The 15721-nt window shown below is 50.1% G+C and overlaps 1 protein-coding gene across 1 annotated transcript in view; it reads left to right on the top strand.

Moving 5' to 3' along the window:
- The window catches only part of LOC146833577 (cytochrome P450 2D15-like), a 370438-nt gene that overhangs the window by 99825 nt on the left and 254892 nt on the right, over positions 1-15721 (top strand). Inside the window, exon 3 of the mRNA XM_085601434.1 lies at positions 9347-9499. Coding sequence (XP_085457560.1) covers positions 9347-9499 — 153 coding nt within the window. The remainder of the gene's footprint in view (positions 1-9346; positions 9500-15721) is intronic.

Genomic DNA, 15721 nt, shown 5'->3' with positions numbered 1-15721 from the left:
AGAGTGGGAGCTGGGTCCTTAGGACTTTAGATTATCCTGAAGCCTGCATCTTGAACAGAAACTCTGGACCTTCGACATTCGACGACAAGAAGACTGAAGAATCTCCCTTGTGGCCAAGGAGTGACCACCCTGTGCAAACAGGCACCATCAAGCGACCTGCTGTTTGCTTTGCCTACGTTCTACGAGGAACCGACTGCAGAGCCTGACCAGCGCCGAGACTTCCAGACTTCTCTGACCCTGATCCACATCCACAGCCCAGCTGAGACCCGTGGAGGCGACGAGAGACGTGGGACCGGCTACCTGGGAAAATTGGCGAGTAGCTTCCAGCGCAGCTTCTGAGGCACCCTCGAAGTTGTGCTCTGGGGATTGAGAAGCCCCATTCCCGAGCACCATCTGCACCGAAGATCAGCCCTCCACACTCCACGAGTTCTGCGTGGGGCCCTTCTGCATTTTCCTGCTCGACACGTCTGTCCGGTTGCTGGCCCGTTGGCTAGTGACCTTGGTGACGACGAACCTGTACTTTTTCACCACTGGTTTGGCTCCTCCAGACTGGCCCCTGCTTCCCTGCAAAAGAGAAGCACCCCAGACCTTCCTGGTCTGCACCAGAAGCAAGTCCCGCATCCCGCGTGGGTTACGCTTGCCAAGGCTTGTTGAGCCCTGACCCCACATCGACGCCACCGACAGCAAGAGCCTTCGTGGGACAGCTCGCCTCCTGGTCCTGGTCGACATCGACGCCTCCTGGTACCCGTGGCTGCTGTGACAAGCTTCACCTCTTCACCTACATCTTCACGACGTCGCCTGGTTCCTTCCTGGCTCCTTCCTGGCTCCTGGCTGGTGACCTAGACTTTGTCCCTTCTGCTAGCAGGTTCCTTCCTTCTTGATTCCAGCCCTTGGAATCCACCGGACACTCTTCACTGACTGCCTGTCAGCATGTTTCTTCAGGCATCCATAGGAGTCGACGACGAAACCCGACACAAATTCACACCTATGCACGCGCAGCCCGTGGGCTAGGTAAACTGAGTACTTCGGTGCTCCTGTGGGTATTGACTATCCTAGGGTCTAGTTATCAAGTCTCTAACTCCTAGTTGCTTCCGAAGTGTCCTAAAACTCTAAAATTCTAACTACTTCAATTCTATCGACTTTTACGCATTACGCGTGAGTGTTTCCACTCTGCACCTGAATCCCGTGGGCCCCCTACTTCCTAACTCTTGGTAGTGTAGTGTAGCCCCAGCGATTCCCTAGGCCTAGGCCTATCCGGTGTTCGTGACAGTGGTTCTTATACCCCTTACTTAGTATATGGTTTGCGTGGCCCCTAGGGCCTAACTGTATTACTTACCTGTGTAACTTATGTATGTTTGATTAAGATTGTGTTGTACTTACCTCTAATCTCATAAAGAGTGCTGAGGGTATTTTTGACTAGAATAAATACACTTTATTTTATATATATCTGTTGTGGTGTCCTTTCATTTGGTATTCAAGGGGTTACAAATGGTATAACAGCTGGCTTCACATGCCATTCAGAGTTTAGCCTAAGACTGCTCTTGTCCATGCTACCACTAGGATAGCTGGTCTATAAGGTTGACTTTACAACCAATCGCCATAAGGGTTGTTTGGACTGATACAAGGTGTACACTAGAACTAGTGACATCATATATCAGGCCAACTTCTCACACTTGTTTCCTCTTATTCCCTCTTTCTGTCTAGCTGTCCATGCCTTCAACAAATCCCCCTTACCCTCTCCTCGCCTTCCTTTCATTTGTTCCCCTGTGAATGTAGTCTTTTACTAACGTTTTTCTATTCCAAAGTTCAGCCTCGGGAAAAAGTTCTAAATACAAACAGAAACAAGCATTTGCAATGCAATAGGTCTCGCATTTACGCTAGTTTAAGCTATTAGCATTGTAATTAACAATGCCTTTTATTTATATTTTAAACAACGTAAATAATAGGCATTGTCATTTACAATGCCAATAGCTTAAACTCTCGTAAATGCGAGACCTAATGCATTGCAAATGCTTGTTATAACTAGCGCTCCTCCATACAGATTGTTTTCAGCTTGCTGACCACACAACAATAACTACAACTCGCCACTCTACCATGCACTGCTTATACCCTTTCATATTACTTCACTAATACCATATGCAATCATAGCATTTATAACAAGTCTTATGGCATCCCAGATCCCATCGTTTCTGAGAACACAGTGCATGGGACAGTGGTGAGTTATAGTTATTGTTAGTATATGGTGCTGGGCGGACTCAGCAGGTGCTATTGCACTGGTCTGAGTTGTGTATTTGAAGAGAGCTCGGATATGCGCTCTAAGGTTTAGAGCTCCACTACAGGTCCTATGATGAGCAAGGGCAGCATTCAGTCTGGATGTCAGGAAGCAAAGACTGGGTCTGGTGTTTTTGAACCTGTAATTTCAGGTCCACCAACACTGGACCACTCATAGTATGGCAGAGCAGAATCCCTAGGGGATACCTCTATGCTGGGAAAACTGAAATGGAAAATGATTGTGAGAATTGATCTTTGATCACTGATTTCTGCAGGTTTCCCCCCACATTCTGGGCACTTTTCCCCAGATATATTCCAACAATTTTAACTAGTGAAATATGTCCATGAAAAAGCCCCAAGGATCTAGTGTTACAATGCAGCTCATAATACCGACTTGGGCAGAAACAATTTTTTCCATCAGAATTCGGAAAAAATGTAAAGTAGAATGTGAGTGTTGGCTGCCAAAAACATTCTTTTTTTTTTTTTTTTTTTGAAACCGTTTATTACAATCTCAAATATATACAGGTATGGGCCTACAACCTTCCGGCCGGCCGCTAAAGTGACAGAAATAAATGACATATATACAATAAGGCACTTGGCGTTACAGAGACGCTAAAGCAGGAGGTATCAACAACGTGGGCCACATGACTCTGAGCCCACAATACGGTTTCGTTTTATACAACACAACAACATAAAACCACACCCGCAAGGCAACCCGAGAGCGAAAGTGACAACATATGCTCCTCAAATGGGGGGACCCCAACCATACACTAAAATCGAAGGAGGGGAAGGGGAATAGGTCCGGGACTGGGAAAACACTGTGCCCGGGATTGAGGGAGGGGGTCATCTAGGGGGACGGAGCTGGTGAAGCGGGAGGCAACAATGGCGGCTCGCAAATACCCCCGCGGTAGGCGTTCCAGGGGCCCCACACCTTCAGCCACGCCCCAGGCTTACCCCGCGCCACATACACCACCTTCTCTCGGAACATGCACCAATCCATGTGTTCTTTCCAGGCCGACACTGCCGGGGGCCTCTGGGATCCCCACAGTTGAGCGATGTCACGTTTAGCAATCATATAACCCAGCGTCACCCATCGCGTCTGCGGAACCGAGTAGTCGGTCGGTTCCCACACATTCAGCAGGCATCTCCTCGCTTCAGGCACCAGCACGACATGCGTAACCGTTCGCAGGACCTCATGCACACCACGCCAGAATCGCTCCACCCTCAGACATTCCCACAGAATATGTAAAAAAGTCGCCAATGCACCGCACCCACGCTTACACAGTCCATCCTCGGCATAGCCCATACGCAGAAGCCCTGGCCCCGTCATGTACACCCGGTGAAGTATCTTAAGCTGGACGAAGCGAAGGCGAGCCGGGATGGCCACCTCCTTCGGGGAGGCCACCGCGGAAATCCAGTCCTCGTCGTCCAGCTCCAACCCATCGGCAACCCAAGCCTCGCGAAGCCCAGTCAGTAAGCCCGAGTGGTCATTAATCAACTTCTTGTAGATGAGGGAGATCGTGCTGTCTGGAACGTGGCCATCTAGCACTCTATCCTCCAGTGGGGAGGACTCCGGGATGGCGGCCACGTCTGGGAAGACAGAACCCAGTGCGTGACGGACCTGCAGGTATCGAAAGTATTCACTGCCCTGCAGCTGAAACTCCGCCTGCAGTGTCTCGAATGTTTTGAATCCTCCCCTCGTCCAGAGGTCCCCCACTGTACTAATGCCTATCGTGTCCCACCTATCGAAGCCCTTCGAGGTCCATAGGGAGCCCAACCTCTCAGACGCATACAACGGTGACGCCCGGGTCAAACGGTCCGTCCATCCCATAGCTGCATTGGCCGCGTGCCATACTCGCACCATGACACGCGTGGGTCCCGTCAGGCGGGAATCGGGCACGCTAGTGTAGAGCGCTCGATTGTAATCGCCACCGGGCAGGAGCATCTTGTCCATTTCAAATGCCGGGTTTAAGGCGGGCCCGTAAAGGCCGTGATTAATTGCAGCTAATTGGGAGGCCCAGTAATACCGCTTAATATCCGGGAGGGCAATCCCTCCGTCATACCACGGGAGCGTCAACTTTGCCAGGGCTATACGCGGCCTCCCGTCCCAGAACAGGCGGCGCTGCAAACTCTCCACCTCACGGAAGTAACGCGCCGGGACCAGGTCCATCGAGTTCTGGAGAGCGTACAGAAAGCGCGGTAATGACATCATCTTGAACAATGCCGCCCGGCCGAGCGGCGAAAGCGGCAAGCGCCGCCAACGCGCGACGTCCTCCTTCAAGCGCTGGAGGGGGGGAAGCAAATTCCGCTCGTAGCGGGCCACCGGGTCCAGCGTAATATAGACGCCCAGGTAACGAAACCCCTGCGAGGCAATCTGGATCGAGCAGCCCCGCGGGAGAACAGGAGCCTCCCCGGAAAGCACATAGACACAGGATTTAGCCCAGTTGATGACAAGACCTGAGTTACGGCCGAAGGAGCGCAGAACATCGACCAGGACAATCAGTGATTTACGCGGGGAGGCTAAGTACAACAGGATGTCGTCGGCGTAGAGGGACACGCGGTCCTCATACTCAGGGGTCCAACGGAGACCACGGATAGAAGGGTGCCACCGCAGCCACTCCGCCAGGGGTTCCAAGGCCAGTGCAAACAGGAGCGGCGACAGGGGGCAACCCTGTTGCGTGCCCCGTCCCAGCACGAATGGGGCCGAGACTCGACCATTCACCACCACCTGCGCCAATGGGTCAGAGTACAACAATTTGACCCAGCTGATGAATCCCGGGCCAAATCCAAATTTCGCCAACATCGCCCAGATGTACGGCCACTCGAGCGTGTCAAACGCCATGGTGGCGTCCAAGGACGCCAAGATGGCCGGCTCCCGCACGAACGGAACACGCGCGAGCACCCCGTGCAAGCGCCGCAGGTTAAGGGCCGTGTTGCGATGGGGAATAAAGCCGGACTGGTCTTGGTGGACCAGATCGCCCACCACGCCGACCAGCCGGTTGGCAAGCACCTTGGCGAGGATTTTAGGCTCCGCATTTAAGAGCGAGATCGGCCGATAGGATGTAACCCGGTCTCGCGGTCTCCCCTTTTTGTGGATAACCACGATGGTAGCTAGACGCTGGTCCGGCGGGAGGGAGCCCCGCGAGTGGGCCGCAAGGAACATCGCGCGGAGGTGAGGTGCCAGTACATCCGGTCGCAGCTTATACAATTCGATATGAAGGCCATTCGGGCCCATGGCCTTGCCCGAGGCGACCGAGCGTATGGCGAGGGCGATTTCATCCGAGGTGGGTGCGGCATCCAACGAATCCCTGTCCTCCACTGAAAGCGAGGGCAGCGCGATGTCCCGCAGCAGGGCATGGGAATCCTCCTCCGAGCAGGGAGAGACCGGAGAATATACCTCGCGGAAATAATCCGCGAAGCAAGAAACAATGCCGTCCGGCTCAGTAATTCGTACACCATCCATCCTCTCAATCAGCGGGACCACACGACTAGCTCTCTCCTTCTTATCCAACCACGCAATCAGTTTGCCAGCCTTATCACCCACATCGTACAGTCGCCCCTGTTGCTCTCTGCTAAGACCCCTGGCCGCCTCCGTGACGAGGGCCCTATAGGCCGCCTGTTTAAGGTGTAGAACATGCAGCGCCGCGTCAGTCACCCCACTCCCCAGACCACCCTCCAATTCAGTAATTTCGGCCTCCACCCGGGTCACCTCCTCCTGTGCGCGTCTGCGGGCATGGGAGATAAAGGAGAGGGCCTCCCCTCTGAGAACTGTTTTGAAGGCTTCCCACAGGGAGATAGCCGACGGAACGGACCCCACATTCTCCTCAAAATACCGTTGCAATGATTTAATCAGGTCAGCACGAATAGTGGGGTCACGCAGGTACCAAGCATTGATTGGGGCTACCCTGCCCTCTCCCCTCGGGAAGACACCCAAGTGCAACAGGAGCGGGGAATGATCTGAAATACCCCGCGCCAGATGGCGCACCTCTCCCACCCTCCCAGCATAGGCCGCAGGGACAAGGACATAATCAAGCCGCGAGAGGCTACCATGGGCACCCGAATGGAAGGCGTACTGCAGCTGGGTGGGATGCTTTAAACGCCAGCAGTCCACCAATCCCAGTGTGTCCAAAAGGCCCGCTAACCACGCCTGTGCCCGGGGGAGGTCCCTAGGGGGATGACGATCCATAGTCCCAGAAGCCACCGCATTGAAATCCCCCCCAACCACCAGAAGCCCCCCCGGGAGGTCAAGGAGGAGGCGTCCCAGATCTGCAAAGGTGGTGGACTGTAGCCCCGGTGGGACGTACACAGAGACAAAGACAACTACCTTGCCCTCCATCCTCCCCACCAAGACAGTGTAGCGTCCCCTCTCATCATGGCGCACCTCGTCTATTTCTAGCGGGAGCGAGGTCTTGACCATGATGCCCACCCCCCGCGAGCCTGATGTGAAGCCCGAGTGGGCCACCAAGCGAAAGCCACGGCGATTCATGGCACAAAAGGAGTTACCAATAAGGTGTGTCTCCTGCAGAAAGACCACATCAGGCGAAATCCGTTTCAGATACTGCAGGACCACACCCCGCTTGATCCTATCACCCAGTCCGTTAACATTCCAGGACAACAAAGTCAAATCCCTACCCCCCATCACATAACGAAGCCATCATTTGTCCCCCCCAGAGCATCTCAAAAACAACAATACAATAACGGGTTTGCCTTGCGGTAGAAACGAACCACACCCCACCCCAACCCACCCAACCCAACAGAACTCCCCCCACCCTGCACCCCTGCATGAGCCCAAACAGCCCCCCCAAAGTGCAGTGTGCCTGTCGCCCCATAGATAAGAAAACTAACTAGTCCCCCAGAGGAGGAGGGAGATCCCCCAAGAGACCCCACACGACCTCCACAGGAGGGGAACTTACCCTAACAGTCAATAGTGACAACAACGCAGTCCAGAGCAAGGCCTACCATTAGTCCCTCAGTCCTGATCCGGCGGGCCCTCCCCACCAACCGCACCCCCCGCACCCCCCCGGCCCCGATCTCCGGGCAAAGTGTCTAGCCAGTCCCCGGCCACCTCGGGTCGATCAAAAAAGTGCGTGTGGCCATCCACCTCCACTCTCAGCTTAGCTGGAAAAAGCATCGCATATTTGAGATTCAGGTCCCTTAGGCGACGTTTAACACCAAGAAAGCTCAGTCTCTGCTTTTGGACTGCCGGAGTGAAGTCAGGATAGAAATTGATGTCTATATTGTCAAGTTTGACCGGCCCTTGTAGCCTGGAAGTCTGTAGGATAGCGTCTCTGTCCCGAAAATTGAAGATCCGGGCGATGAGAGGCCTCGGAGGGGCTCCAACCTTAGGCCTACCCCCGGGGACCCTGTGGGCACGCTCCACCGCAAAGAATTTACTCAGCCCCCGAGGCTGGAGATGGGTGAGAACCAGGTCCTCAACAAATAGATCCGCCGCCTCCGCCTCGCGTCCCTCCGGCACCCCGATAATGCGGACGTTGTTCCTCCGGGCCCGACCCTCGGAATCCTCCAGCCGATGATTCATCAGGGCGCTCGCCTGGCCAAGCCTGCGCACCTCCTGTTGGAGGGCCGCCACGTCCGTTGTGAGGCCCGTGGTAGAGTGGGCCAAAGAGTCGACTCGGTCGTTGGTTTTAGACAAATCAGCCCTCACGAGGCCCACGTCCACGAGGACCGAGTCAATCTTCTGCGCCAGAGTGTCGAAGCGCTGGTCCACCGAGGCCTTCATCTCGGCGATGGCGCCCATGACGTCTCGGAGGGTCAGGTCCGTGGGCAGAGCGGAAGCATCAGTCGGGCCCGTAAGGGACCTACGCGGCGCCTCTGGGGATCCCTTCTGGAGGGTGTAGCGGTCCATACTGTTGGATTGCTGGGCCGCGCCACGGCGGGTCGATTTTATCTTAGCCCGATCGCCATCTTGTTTTGTGGACATGGTTTCAATCCCCAAGACGAGTCAGTCTCCTCAAGAAAGGGGGGGGCCGACAATCCAGTTCAAGGGGTCCAGGGGGGAGCGACCACCGCTCCGCAGGACGGACCGCAGCTGGCGGACCGGCAGGGCACCCCAGCGAGACCACACCACCGCACACCGCCCCGCAACACAACCTCGCCTGGCAGCAAGGAGGGCGCAAAAGCGAAAGTGAAAGTGCGGGGTACGCGAGTCACCCAGCCTTGCCCGCCGCTGTTGTTCACTTTGTGTCCGGATCGCCCCACAACTCCAGTACGGGGGGCCGGTGTGGAGAAGGCCGCAAACCTCAATCGACGCTCCTGCCGGTGTCCGAGGTCCGATTTAAAAACGGAAAACGGGCGTCACCTCTGCTCGGGCTCACAAATACAGTCCCCTCATCTGGGACAGGATTCTGTCAGGATTTATGCAGGAGGTCGCGGAGGTCCTCGGGAGCCTCGCACCTACGCGGCCATCTTGGTTGCGCGCTAGGCTCCTCCCCCCGCCAAAAACATTCTTACTTGGTATAAAGAATAAATGATCTGGATGCTCCTAGAAATAGTGCTGTATTTGAAGCAATTCTTGACCCCCCACTGTGGACCTGCTTCTAGAATACTGTTAGGTAAATGCCACTCAAAAAAGTGTACGTAGTTAAGTAACAACTAACTCTATTTTATTACCTTAAATGGCCAGAATTTGTGGCCTGATCAGAGGCCTCCAAAATTTCAAAGAAGGACAAGCCCTTCAGAAGCTCCAGGTTTCTTATAAGTAAATAAGGTTCTTGCCCTAGTATATTTCTTATTTTTTTTAACTTATCAATGTAGTTTGCCTGATGAATTAAAGTATGATCCATTCTGTGTCCTCAAATGCATCTTTCATTGGAGAAGATGGAGGAATAGGAACAATATGAAAGTAATAATTTTTGGGAGGTTTTGAAGAAAAATATGAAAATGCTACTCTGAGGTTTGAACTAATTTATGAGTCTAAGCCATGACCTAAATCTATTTATAACTCATTTTGTTCCCTTCTGATTTGCCTTTCGTTAACCTTTTATGAACAACCTCCAGCGAGCCTTGCTGAGCAGTAGTACAAGAACCCTAACTCGTCTTAATTGAAACTCTGCAGGTATCGTAATGGCACGGTATGGACGTGGATGGAAGGACATTAGGAGGTTCACAATCTCCACTCTGAGGAACTTTGGTCTGGGAAAGAAGTCCCTGGAAGAGCGGGTAAGCGAGGAGGCCATCTGTCTCTGCGCAGCCTTTGAAACCCAAGATGGTAAGTCATGCTTTCAAAATGCGTCCACTCTCAGGGAAACTCATTGTGTTCCCATTTCCTGTTTGGTCTAAAGCAAGGATTGCAATAAGTATTCTTGGGATTTACCAGTGCTTTAGGGGAGAGTTGCATAGTTTAAAAAAACATTCATTCTGTATGGGAATTTGTCAGCCTTCAGCATAGCACAACTGGGTGCTGCTGCCTTCAGCTCTTGGTAACTGCTGTATTGCATGTTCAATACAGGCACGAAGCAATACAGCCTTGTTCATGTTTCTGTACACTAAATTAATGATAAACGACCTACTGGAGGACTTTCAGGGCATAGTGGGTGTTTGTGTCTGTCTATGTGTTTATACGTGTGCCGGTGTATGTGTTCACGCTCACTTATGTTTGTATATGCCTATAGTTGCATGAAAGATGGCTGGAGTATGAGGCATAGGAGTAGTGGTTGGGCAAATGAGGGTCAGAAACTAAACATATGATGGAGAGGCCTTGGAAATAAGCTGTACATATCCATAGACTATGTGGCTGTACAATGGCAGATGAACCTGGGCAACATATTAGGCTGTGTGTGGCATATGTGTCTCTACTAGGACATACGATAAGTCGGCATCTCCCAAACTGTGGGCCACAACCCGCTGGTGGGTTGTGAGCCAATTTTGGGGAGTCAGTAAAGTCTGAACAATAAATAAAGATGCCTTTAAATTCTGCATTATCTTGTCACATTTGCTGTTGCTTCAAAGACAAATTTCACATGTAAGGCTATGGCTTATGAAAAATTGCTGCTTATTTTTTAAACATGGGATTGGTGTTTACTTTTCTTTCTCTGCCTGCAAAATGAAATGGGGGTTTAAATTGAAAATATGACAATGTTGCTGCAGTGCAGTGAACGTGAAAGGAAAAGCTTAGAATGTTATTTGTTTGCAACACACAACAAAATGTAAATACCTTAAATGAACTGTATGCATTCGGCAGTTAGGAAAGCAAAATTTAAGCAATTTTTTGTATTTCTAAAGTGTGCTAGAAACAGAGATTTCAATAGGACCAAAACATAGCAAGACACTTTACTGGTTATACACAAATGATAAATATTCACAGAAACCCGATTTCTGCACATTATTATTTGAGTGCAATATGCTATATGTTTTATCAGTAAAACTGTATCTCTGTGCAAAGTTAGTGGCCATTTCAATGGAAAATATGCTGTCTGTAAATGATAATGCGCTACCACACAATGCTTTAGTTACATTAAAAAATTGCACCAGCTCATGTCCATTTAAGGAAGGTAAGTTGCGAAGGTTTATAGTTATTAAAAAGTGTGTTGTGATTCTAAAATGTTTGAAAACCACTGCAATAGGTAACCCTAGGCAATATTATAGGCATATAGGACTGTGAATGGGCATATGGAACTCTACCTTGGCATGTGATGACTGAATCTGTGTAGTGGGGTGGGGTGTGGGGTGTGTGTGTGTGTGTGTCAGCGTGTGTGTTTCGCTACTTTGTTTATGATGGTTGAGCCTAAGTTTAGTAGGCTGTGCATATGAGGCTTGCCCAGGTATTTGTCGGTGACACCTGTGCATAAAATGCAGTATATGGAGATATGTTGGCAGTGCCTGGGCGTATGAGACACCACTATAAGCATTGTTGAACCTGGGTTTAGTAGCTGTATATGAGCACATTATTTATTCATTTGCCAACATGGAATTTCAACTGGAAAAGAAAAGTTAATCATAGCAACTGTAACGTACTTAGGACATTATGTTTGGGAGGATGTGTACAGATGATGATCAGAGAAGGTAAAAAAATCATGCTGTAACATTTGAGGGAGATATGTGAATGAGAGATTGTATCAGTGCAGTAATCGCTAGCTATTCCTTTCACCTGAAGTTGCTGGAACCCACTCCCTGTACATCTGCAACAAATCATGTCCTTGACGACCTTCCGAAAGATCTTGGAGATGCACCAGCTCCAGGCATCTTCGAGGCTGCTAGTAACATCCATGTTGTTAGAACTGGGGGTCTCTAGTTGGCAGAGGTAGGTACCTTTGACCAAATAGGGACCCTTGATTCTAAGTCAGTGAAAGGGGATTACACTACTGGATAACCCATGCTCACCCACTTGGTAGCTTGGCACGAGCAGACAGGCTTATCTCAGAGGCAGTGTGTTAAGCATTTTTAAACACATACAGTAATACAGTGAAAACTCTACAGATAGACACCACACAAGTTTTTTTAAAAATAAGTATTTTTATATAGACTTAACACAAGACCACAAACGACAAAAATCCACAATACTGTACTCAAAATAGACATAAAGATGGTAGAAGCCACTTAGTTAAAGTTGATGATAAATGCGACGAAGTTCTCACAAAAGTACCTGGATGCGTAACGCAAAAGAAAACAAAAGGTTCGCAGGGATGGAGATGTGTCGGTTCCTTGCTTCAGGGGAGACGGTGTCGCGCCTAAATGCTTGCGCAGAGTAGGAGATGCGTCTTGGTCCTTACCGTAGAGGAAGTGATGCGTTGATTCTCGTACTGCGTTCCGGTCACGATGTAGCTTCCCGTATGGAAAAGCAATTTGGTTTGGATTTTGAAAGCGAGAGCAGGTTTCCCTGCTCTCGTTTTCAAAATCCAAACCAGAGTTTGCTATGACAGGGCGGGAGCCGCGAGGCTCCCGCCCTGTCATAGCAAACAGCAGTGTCCCAGGGGTGGGCACCCCGGGACACTGCAAGAGCCGGCACTGGGGGGTGGCGGTCCCCAGGGTCATGAAGGGCTCCAGGAGGGGGGCCGCCAAATTTAAATATTTAATGCCCCTTGGGAGGTGGCGGTCCCCGAGGCATGTGGGGGGGCTCGAGCCCCCCACACAGGTTATTTTTTATTTAATTTTATTTTAAAAGCCCCGGGTGGTGGCGGTCCCCGGGGCTGTGGGGGGCCGTGAGCCCCCCGCAACTATTTTAGAAAAGCCCCAGGGGGTGGCGGTCCCCAGGGCTGCGGGGTGGCTGTGTGCCCCCCGCAAATATTTTTAGAAAGCCCCAGGGGGTGGCGGTCCCCGGGGCCATGAAGGGCTCCAGGAGGGGGGCCACGCGGCCCCCCTCCCACCTAGTGCACAGCCCCGGGTAGGTGGTGGTCCCCGGGGCTGGGGGGTCCGGAACAGACACCCAAATTTAAATATTTAGTGCCCTGGGGGGTGGCGGGTCCCTGGGGCTGCGGGGGGGCTGTGTGCCCCCCGCAAATATTTGTAGATAGCCCCGGGGGCTGGCGGTCCCCGGGGCTGCGGGGGTCCCCCTGGGCCCCCGCACATATATTTATAAGATGCCCACCCGGGGACTATATAATAACGAAGCACAGGAGCCCGCGCTTCATTTTTGTAATTTTCGCGTCCGGATCCTCCACGCATCCCGCGATTTAAATAAAAATTGCTTTTTTTGGCCCTGGGGTCCTTGTGGGCCCCCCAAGCAGGCCTAGGGGGTCAGGGTGTTTCTACCCTGCCCCCTTCTTTTTTTTTTGTGCGTTTTTTTTTACTGATTTCTTATGCCTCGGTTGGCTGCCAACACTTCCTGGTTTGAAGTGTTGACAGCCAATTGGAATGCAGCTCGTGATCAGGAGTGCGCGCGGATCCTCTGTGCCTCAAAATATCAAAACCTTTATTTTTGATTTTCTCAGCAACTACTGAACGGATTTATGCCATTTTTGAAAAGGTCGCTTTCTGAGCCAAGCAGTACCTTTTTGCCAAATTTGGGGTAAATCCGTTCAGTAGTTTCGGCTGTATCCTTGCATAAAGTTTCCTATGGGAAATGGATTTTCAGCAACTACTGAACGGCTTCACACCATTTAAAAAAAGGTCTCTTACTGAACCAAGGGCTACCGTTTTGAAAAATTTGGTGTAATTCCGTTCAGCAGTTTGGGCTGTAGTCGTGTCTAAAGTTTCCTACGGAAAATAACATGGAGAAAACGCGTTTTGAGACCCCCTTTTTTCTCGGCCCCTGCTTGGCGAATCATCCTGAAACTTTCAGGATAGGAGCTGACCGGAGTGAGACCAACTTTTGAAAATTTCGCGAAGATTCGTCAACCGGCGCCAAAGTTATTGGGAAAAGAAGAAACGCTTTTTGAATAGAAACAAGGTCCTAACTATAACTACCTACTGGCAATTGCCAGTAGGATATATATATATATATATATATATATATATATATATATATATATATATATATATATATATATGTGAAAGCTCCAAGTTTGACCGCAAGCAGGACCGCACTCTCCAGCACTCGACCAGCGGGTAAGGCGAACAACTGCAACTCCATGTGATTTCAGTCCTTGTGTCAATAATCACAGCCTGACGCGTTTCTGGGCTTCTCGCCCTCATCAGAGGCTTGACATCCGGTTCGTGCGTGTGGGCACACCCACTTACATTCACAATTAATAGCCCTCAGGTGGGCCACTCAAATGAGTGCAACGCTGTGATTTGTGGGGCTGGTAGTCCATTTTCCAGATGGTTGCACGATGATGATAACTACTGTCACTTTAAAGCCCTGAATGGGCCTGGGATTGCGTGTTAGCCATAAATCCCTGCGTTGCTGGTCCACTTGCAGGACTCCGAAAATTCGAAGCCCCGTGGCCCCCAGTCCTCACGGGGTAGTGCGAGTCCTCGCGGCCGGGCCGCCGCGTACAATGTGAAAGTTCCAAGTTTGCCCACAAGCAGGACCGCACTCTCCAGCACTCGACCAGCGGGTAAGGCAAACAACTGCATCTCCATGTGAGGGCGAGAAGCCCAGAAACGCGTCAGGCTGTGATTATTGACACAAGGACTGAAATCACATGGAGTTGCAGTTGTTTGCCTTACCCGCTGGTCGAGTGCTGGAGAGTGCGGTCCTGCTTGCGGGCAAACTTGGAGCTTTCACATATATATATATATATATATATATATATATATCTCCCCGTGGGAGTTGAAACGCGTTATGGCGACTGCTAATTATATAACATCAAAGCGAAGCCTGAACTGAAGCGTGACGGTGTTTGCAATATATATAATATCCTCAGTGTGGCTTTGTTGGCTGCATCCATCAGGGGTGAATACCACGCACGCTTCTTTAATATCAAACACACCTCCACTTCCAATAGAAAGCTTTACAGGTTGAGAAAGGCTGCAGAAACACGTTCCTGACAGCTTTGCCCATTTGCTGCCAAATAAATAAGAACATTTTCCTCATTGGAGTGCGGGCTCCTTTCTATTGGAAGTGGAGGTGTGTTTGATATTGAACGTGTCAAGGGGGAGGGGGATAACCCCTTGAGATTAATTCATGCGAGAGACCCCTTTAATTTCCACTTCTGCAAGGCCTATGAGAAAGGTGACTTTCAGATGCACACATTTTTAATTCTTTTATTCAATCAAAAGTATGATCATTTACTTCATAACCATAATAAAAACAATAACATTATTCATTTCATTACATCATAAAAGACAATAAAAAAATAAAAATGAGCTATCACATGCCTCTAACAATATTGGTATTTTTCAGAAGTTCCTAAGTTTATAAAAGTACTTAAAAGGAGACAGTTTCCAGGTTCAAGTAAAATCTAAATGTATAAGAAATCTGTGATTCTGTTCCCCGGTATCCAATTTAGGACCCCACAACCTGGTGGCATACATAATCATATTGCATTCACTGAGACATTTTTGATCATTTTTAACCTCTTCTACCAGACAAAGAGCAAATATCTCGAAATTGTGGAAAACTAGCCACCTTGTGGTATCCGTCTTAAAAATGCGTAAAGCATCAGCAGGACGTGTAAAAGATAATAGACGGTAGGCAGGAATTAACTAGTTTTTCCGAAGGTCAGTATAAAAGGGGCATAAAAAGAAAAAATGAACACGGGTCTCTGGGATGGAGTGACAGGTCGGGCACATAGATGTTACGGATGCATTTTCCCATAAGCTTCTCCTAGAATTAAGAGGAAGAACTGCGTACCTAAATTGAATGTACAGAGCTCTTGCCTGGGGAGGTTCGATGTCATCTAGAAACATTTCAAAACCAACCATCCTTTTATATTTAAAAAAACTAGTGTTAAAGTGCCATGTGCAATACCATCAAAACTTTGTGTGTGCATGTACTCACAGAATTTTTTTTTAAGGGAAGGGATCGTTTTTTTCGTTATGGACTCTGGATCCTCCCACAATGGCCCCAGCCCTAGTTTGAAGAACCATTCCTTGATCTTTTTGAGCCACG

The sequence above is a fragment of the Triturus cristatus genome, chromosome 4_2, assembly GCF_964204655.1.
Source record: "Triturus cristatus chromosome 4_2, aTriCri1.1, whole genome shotgun sequence".
Taxonomy (NCBI): Eukaryota; Metazoa; Chordata; class Amphibia; order Caudata; family Salamandridae; genus Triturus; species Triturus cristatus.
This window is presented reverse-complemented; position numbering and strand designations above follow the sequence as displayed.